The sequence below is a fragment of the Oncorhynchus nerka genome, linkage group LG1, assembly GCF_034236695.1.
Source record: "Oncorhynchus nerka isolate Pitt River linkage group LG1, Oner_Uvic_2.0, whole genome shotgun sequence".
Lineage (NCBI taxonomy): Eukaryota > Metazoa > Chordata > Actinopteri > Salmoniformes > Salmonidae > Oncorhynchus > Oncorhynchus nerka.
In genome coordinates this window covers 31,765,432-31,773,462 of record NC_088396.1, presented here as the reverse complement: position 1 = coordinate 31,773,462, position 8,031 = coordinate 31,765,432, and the positions used below count along the sequence as shown (strand labels likewise).

General features: G+C 44.9%; 1 protein-coding gene across 1 annotated transcript; it reads right to left on the bottom strand.

Moving 5' to 3' along the window:
* Positions 1-2,923: 2,923 nt before the first annotated feature.
* Positions 2,924-7,828, bottom strand: arsh (arylsulfatase H). Its single transcript, XM_029659287.2, is given in 12 exon segments — positions 2,924-3,602; positions 3,605-3,715; positions 3,788-3,909; positions 3,989-4,148; positions 4,237-4,371; positions 4,703-4,839; positions 4,977-5,197; positions 5,365-5,567; positions 5,637-5,759; positions 5,861-5,982; positions 6,108-6,254; positions 7,748-7,828. Coding segments are annotated over 12 exon segments (1,788 nt in total). The 5' UTR covers positions 7,753-7,828; the 3' UTR covers positions 2,924-3,300.
* Between the last annotated feature and the right edge of the window lie 203 nt (positions 7,829-8,031).

The window sequence follows — 8,031 nt, the reverse complement described above, 5'->3', positions numbered from 1 at the left end:
CACACACACACACACACACACACACACACACACACACACACACACACACACACACACACACACACACACACACACACACACGCTCACTTAAAGCCCTGTTGCCAGTCACAGGCTGGGTCCCCTGTAAAGAGTATGATAATGCTGAACAGATGGGCCGCCTATCTCCCAATACAACAACACATCCTCACATCACTACACATCATATCACATCACAATATTTAACCACACGTATTCTCACAACTGCATACAAAGTCAAATCCCTAAAACCAACATACACACAAATACATACAGAGAGGGACTGAGAGGGATTTCGAGGGTTAGAACAGAAACTAAAGAAGAGAAACACACACACACTAGGGTGAACTAGGGGTACAGAATGAAAGCTCTCCAGCTGAGTGTTTCAGTGGTCTAACCCTGGAGCATTATCACACAGGAATCATTTAGCCTGGACCAACACAGAGAGCTGTGCTAACTCCACCATCCTTACAACCATAAATTGACCGAAGATGTCCAATTTATTAGACAGTACTGACAAACTATAAGGCAACATATTCAGAAGCATTTAGCGCAATGTACTGCACCTATCTGGTGTGTGACAATAAAACGTACACATTTTTATGGAATGGACTGTATTCTTTTGGAATAGTTCCACCAAACTAAGCTAGCGGGTTGGCCACATGCTGGGTACAGAGACAGTCTTTCTTTCTTATCCCCCCCTCTCTTTCTCCCCCCTCCCCCTTTCTTACCTCTCTCTCCCCTTCAGGAGAACATGGTGTCAGCATTTCCACTGAGGTCAGGCCTTACAGTCGATTCTCAGAGTATAGACATGTCATCATTCCTCTGGTTAAAAGGGGACTGGGAGCAGGATGCAGTATATGGAGAAGTATAGGACAAATCATACAGTAGGGCTCTGGACAAAAGTCCTGCACTGCACTGTATAGGGAATAGGAAGCCGTAGCCAGAGGACAATGGACTAAGTGTAGTCATTTATACTGAGTCCCTCTGAAGTGCCAGAGTCCAGTAAGACACTACATGACTGAATGACTCCACCCAAGCACTGACTAAAAGCCATCTGTGTGGATTTGGCTGACTGTTGGGTTATTGACCATTTGGCAGAACATTTCTGAGTCCACAGCAGATTTTTGACTGAACACTCTCACTCCTGATGCCAGGGCAGACTGGGGAGGCAGGTGGAGGATGGGGGAGGGAGGGGAGATTAAGGGATGTTGGAAGATAAGTGGCGGGGGTGGGAAAAACAGAGGAGTCCAGGGGAGAGAGGGTTGAGTGGAGTTTGGGTGAGTTGTCAGTATATCAGTTCAGAGCCAGAGATCCATATGGAAGCAGCCCTGTGTGAAATTACAACCATGAAACACTTTAGCTTAAACTTGCTCCATTATCCCAAACAACACTGGAACACTGCCCAAAAGCAAGGAAGACAAGTTATTCCATATAGTGTGTGTGTGTGTTTAGGTTTGCAGGCGGCATGGAAGCCATTGCTGTGAGTCTATCAGGCCTAAGTGGCCTCCATCCATCCCTCTTTAGCATTTGGCATGATGGAGTTGTTTTGAAAGAGACAAACCGGTTTAACTGTCTGCAATTAAAAGCCTGTGTTTCCCTTGATCCTGTATCTGGTTTGGTCAAATCCATGTCTTAAAGCCAATCAAATGTTAATGTGATAGCCTTCAGTTGCTCTGCTATTGTTCAGTCACTCCTCTCATTCTATATTGATTACTTTACCAAACTCTGGTCTCTGACTCAAGCCAGAGTTACAGAGACCTTTAGAAGCCACAGTACTACTGAACTCTGCTGCCAAACATTTGTTTCTCACTGGAACGAACCCTATGCCTCATGCTCTGGATGTATGGAAGTGATTTAATTCCTGTGGCTCTCCTGCCACAGCCTTTCAAATTCTATAGAGCAGCCAGAGTTGGGAAACACACCAGTAAAGATGCTTTATGGTTTCAAGCCGTTAAAGGGCCAGTGACCTAAAAGACAGCAGATAGAACCAGTGGTTACAGTCGAGGTAGGCCGGTGCTGACCGAAGGGTTTCTTCCAGTCCAGGTCAGACTAGGCTAGAGAAATATGGACATGAAGCACTGAGTCATGCCGCTGGCCAGTGATCAGTTCTGCCAGGCTTGGCCCAATGACCACAGGGCTGATTCATGAACACAATGAGTGAAGATGACTGACCAGGGAGCAACAATAGGCAGGAGAAAGCCTGGCTGGCCAGAGACACAGAGACCCTAAAAATACCTAACAAGAGCCTAGTATCTTCTAGTATAACTTCACAATGACTGTGGTCTGTTTATTTAGATAAGAGCAGTCGTGGCTGTGATTGAGGTAGAGAGCCATTCATGTCAGTGTGATTTAGAACACTCAAAGAATCCCGAAATTATAATTTAATACAGAACAGAGAATATCTTGAAGGATTAACAGAATCGAGATGAGATTTTAATCTTATCAGAAGAAAAATATCATTGGTCTCCTGTCCTCACAGTAGAGTAGGATAAAACTTGTCATCACCACAACAATATCAGATGCACTGCCTCCATCACATTCATAAAATACACACACCAATGAACAGTTGGAAGTCAGTGGGTCCACACATTACCACAGATGAAACATTCTCCTACTGATTACTGTACAGCATGCACATTGTACTGACGTCTATGGTGCTGTTTGTCTCTGATACACGTGGCTGCAGTGCCACCTGGTGGTACTAAGATCCACCTACAGAGCATAGCTCTCAAAGCTCTCACAGGCCATAACCTTGGCCAACTCAGTAACCGTGGCCTGTAATAGCAAAGCTACTGTGATTCAGTGGATTGTTAGACACTCCAGACTACTGGGACCTAATCCTGTTCAGTTCCAGGTAAGCATAGACGCAGCTGAACTAGATCAAAAAAGGAGACCATACATGTACTGCAGCAGAAAGGAATGTTTATTCCAGGGAGCTGGCTCCACCATGTGGTGAAGAGCAGTAACTGACAGGAGCATACTGTACAGTTACAAACTTCAAAGAAGAAACAGATTGTTCAGACTGTTTAGGTTATAAAAATACAAATCTATCAAAATCAATATTGCAAATTACAAGATTGGTCCAGATATCAAAACATAAATGATCTTTGATCAAATTATTACCATATTTCATATAGCTCTGTACAATTGTCTAGACATCATTGAAAACTTAGTCTGAAAAATATTATAAATATTTTAAAAAGCAGTTGATCCATTAAAATTTCTTCATAGTTTTATGTTCCTCATCTTTCTCTTCACATTTCTCTGCCAGAGGTGTGTGTGTTAGGCCAGAGTAGATGTAGTGTTCTCCGTACAGCCACAGAAGGGGAATGTTCCACAGCATGGCTGCAGCCATGGACGCCACAGAATCTTTTCCCACGACAGCTGGTTGAGAACAGGTTCGGACTGAGGAGAGTGTGTGTCTGGTTGTGTGTGTGAGGGGTGTGAGTGTGTGAGGGTGGCCCGGTGCTGCTCCACGGCCCTGGCAGTTTGCTGTAGAACTTCCTGGTAGCGTGGCTCAGTGTCTGGGGTCAGGGGGCGGGACTCAGAGGGGTCAGTGCGAAGGTCAAAGACGATGGGGGGCTGTGGTGTGTCACATAACTTCCATGACAGGAACAAACCTTGGTGTCATAGCAACCGCCAGCGCCCGGTGGGGAGAAGTTAGGGGTAAAGAAGTGGACCTTATAGACTGACTCACCTGGGGAGACAAACATGTAATGAGACAGATGATGGTGTGTGTTGTAGTGTATAGTAGTGTGTGTGTACTCACTCCCAGGTGGGTGCCAGCGAACTGCGTTGAGGTAAGCACCACAATAGTGGAACATGAACTCATGCTGCGACCGCTCGGTCCTTCCTTCTAGCACAGGCATCAGATCATAGCCATCTAACAACCTGGAATATACAGACATGAGGATAGGCAGACACACACAACAAGTACACACACACAACAAGTACACACACACACACGTACCTGTCGCTGTGTGTTGCGCCGGCCAGGTGTGTGAGTGTGGGGTAGAGGTCCATGAGACTGGTGGGTGTGTCAAACACTCTGCCTGCTGGCAGCCTGCCAGGCCACCGGAATATACCTGGCACCCTGATACCACCCTCCCATCCACCCATCGCCTTCCCACCTGTATGAGAGGAGGAGACAATCAATGTTTTTCACATCTGTTTAATTTTTCCTGATTGCTAAAATGGCTCTATTTGATTGGTTGTTACCTTTGTAGATTCCATTCCAGCCTCCTTTCTGTCCTCGTTCATCTGCGTCTTCAATATGGCCACCGTGGTCAGAGGTGAAATACATCATAGTGTTGTTGGCCAGACCCAACCTGTCCACTGTCTCAGTCATACGACCTGACAGAAGATCAATCATTAATACACATCAGAAACAGAACTCATTCTAATCCAACAGAGTGTTGTTGGCCAGACCCAACCTGTCCACTGCTTCAGTCATACAACCTGAGAGCATATAAATCATAGTAAGATCATTAATACACATCAGAAACAGAACTCATTCTAATCCAACAGAGTGTTGTTGGCCAGACCCAACCTGTCCACTGCTTCAGTCATACAACCTGAGAGCATATAAATCATAGTAAGATCATTAATACACATCGTAAACATAATAAACATTCTAATATATCAATGTGTTATTGGTCAGAGCTTTCACACACAAACCGCTCACCTATCATATAGTCCACCTCCTCTACGTTGTCTCCATAGAGACCATGGCGACTCTTCCCAGCAAAGCCAGGAGAGGAGAACAGAGGAGTGTGTACGTGGGCCAGAGACAAGAACAGGAGGAACGGTCTGTCAGCATTCCTATCCAACACACAAACAAGCTTTGAACGCTCACCCAATACTGACCCCTAGCCTTTACCCTGAACATACTAGATTGGCTATACCTATGTGGGGAAAATCTCTAAAAATGTAATGATTGATTGATTGACTGTTCTGACCTCTCTATGAAGCCTTGGGCTTCTCCCAGTAGTTTTTGTGATAATGTGTCTAGGTCCATGGGCTGCTCCACCACTTCCTGGTTCCTCATGATGATGCAGTTCCAGGTCATCAGGAGTTCAAAGGGCACGAACCACACACTGAACGCCAGTAGGCTCAGAAAAGTCACCGCCACGATGACGGACACACTCACCTCAAGCAGACCACACACACGGACACACACCTACAGACAGGGAGAGAGGAGTTAGACACACCCACAAGACTTTCATAAAACCATTTGAATCATTATCATCAAGGCCAGTGAACTGTTTGAGGCACTCAGATAGAGATAGAGTATGTAGAACAGACATTATACTTTGTCATGTGGAATAAGGAGTCATTGGACCCTACCAGGCTGAGCAGGGCCAGGGCCCCCAGTACTGTTAGCTGCCACAGTGTGTTCTGCAGGTCAGCTAGTACATCCTTCCCCTCCCCTGGTCTACAGTCATTGAACAGGGTGAAAGGCAGGCCGTAGAAGTAGCTGAAGCCGTGTGTGTTGGGGTGGTGGCAGTGGTCCCCTCGAAGCTCACAGTTCACACCCAGGTGCCATTTACCTACAGGTACACATCAGTGTGTTAGTGTGTGTGTGGGTTAGTGTGTGTGTGTGTGTCTCTCTCTCTTACCCACTAGTCCGGTGGTGTATCCCTGCTCCTGTAGTCTCTTAGCGAAGGTGGTCTCAGTGGGGGGTAGACCCCCAGAACCTCCCAGAAACAACAACACCTGCACACGCCCTGTACTGCCCAGACCTACACACACACACACACCATTAATTCCAATAACTCCTCTAATGCTTCCAATATTGTCTTTGTACATGTGTGTGTGTGTTACATGTATACTTGTGTGCTACCTGAGCGCAGTGCGTAGCGTCCTGTGTGGAAGGCAGCTCTACTGGGTGTACAGAGAGGAGCGGCAGCTATATGCTGAGTCAACTTCACTCCCTCTGCTGCTAAACGGTCGATATTAGGAGTCCTGAGAACGAGAGAGCGAGAGAGAGAAAAAAAAGAGAGAGAGAGAGTGAGAGGAAGCAAGTGTTATAAACTCAAAACTGTAGTTGTTTTTGGGAAGGCTGCAGATTGCCTGGTTGCCTCCGTTACCTGATGGTGTCATTGCCGTAACAACCAATGTCCCCAATGCCAAGGTCGTCCACCATCATCAGGACGAAGTTGGGCTTCCTGTCCTCCTCTGATGCTGTGACATCACTTCCTGTGACCAGGAGCAGCAACAGGGCCAGCAAGCAGAGCCTGGGGGTCAGGTGTAAAGGTCAGGAGGAAGCCATTTTACAGAATGTTCACCGATATGTATTATGTATATTGTAGAACAGGTGTGATCATGTTAGTCAGCTAAATTAACTGTTTCTATCTGTAATGGTTCTAAACATTTCACCTCATGGAACAACAGAGGGACAGCCTGATGGAGAGATATAGATCATACCTTAGAGACAAATGTTTCTCTAACCTTCCTACTGTATCACAACCGGCTGTGATTGGGAGTCCCATAGGGCAGCGCACAATTGGCCCAGTGTCATCCAAGTGTGCCCGGTATAAGCCGTCATTTTTTTTTTACCTTTATTTTACTAGGCAAGTCAGTTAAGAACAAATTCTTATTTTCAATGACGGCCTAGGGGTTAACTGGGTTAACTGCCTGTTCAGGGGCAGAACGACAGATTTGTACCTTGTCAGCTCGGGGATTCGAACTTGCAACCTTTCGGTTACTAGTCCAACGCTCTAACCACTAGGCTACCCTGCCGCCCATTGTAAATAAGAAAGTGTTCTTAACTGACTTGCCTGGTTAACTAAAGGTTAAATAAATAGAAAATGATCACCTATCTGTCGGGGGTGTGTGTGAAGTCACACTAACTTAACTCTGTGATCTATAGCATGAGGTATGTGCAGGAGGGTGAAACGTTATAGAACGTTAGTTTTGTCAACAACATATACGATTGTCCTCTTATCTTCCTCTGATTTACACTGGTAGCCGATCGACTGACTGATACCTCCTCATGCTTGTCTCTCCGTAGCTCCACGCAGATAAAGGCACAAAGTAGACTATGGCCTGCATAGCCTAATATAGTCTGAACAATTAGTTATTTCAGTATATACTGTACTCTATCATCTACTGCATCTTTATGTAATACATGTATCACTAGCCACTTTAAACTATGCCACTTTGTTTACATACCCTACATTACTCATCTCATATGTATATACTGTACGATACCATCTACTGTATCTTGCCTATGCCGTTCTGTACCATCACTCGTTCATATATCTTTATGTACATATTCTTTATCCCTTTACACTTGTGTGTATAAGTTAGTAGTTTTGGAATTGTTAGGTTAGATTACTCGTTGGTTATTACTGCATTGTCAGAACTAGAAGCACAAGCATTTCGCTAAACTCGCATTAACATCTGCTAACCATGTGTATGTGACAAATACATTTGATTTGATAAACGTACACTTTCTTTGCGTAAGGAAACAGTCACGCATTAACTTCCTTTAGAGTTTATGGGTGAACGTCATAGTTTATGCCGGTCCAGAAGGTCAAACTATTCCGTAAAATAACCTGATAGAAACACCGGTTGAACGTTCGAAACAAAACCAAGCCATACGGTTAATCGAGTTGCATCTATACACTTATAGATCGCTAAAGGTTATAATCAATGCAACACATAAATTATGTTTTTCGAAATGATGGGCTCAATCCATACCGTCTGCCACATCACCATCTCTTACCTCATTCTGAAACACAATAACGCGATTGATTCAAGTTGCAAAGATGTAACACCGCTGTACAACTGTCCCCCATTTACCGTAGTTACAGGAGTATGTGCGCTATTTTTCCCGATTTGTTGGTATTAAATGCGCAGATGTGAGTCTGAGGGGGGCAAGCTGCTCAGTTGCTTGCAGAACTACAGAATCTAAAGCCATGGTCAAATCAGATTTATTATAAGTGATATTTAGACTGATATCTGGCATATCTGGCTAGCTAAATTGCTTGTTAATTAGTGAATGTGCTA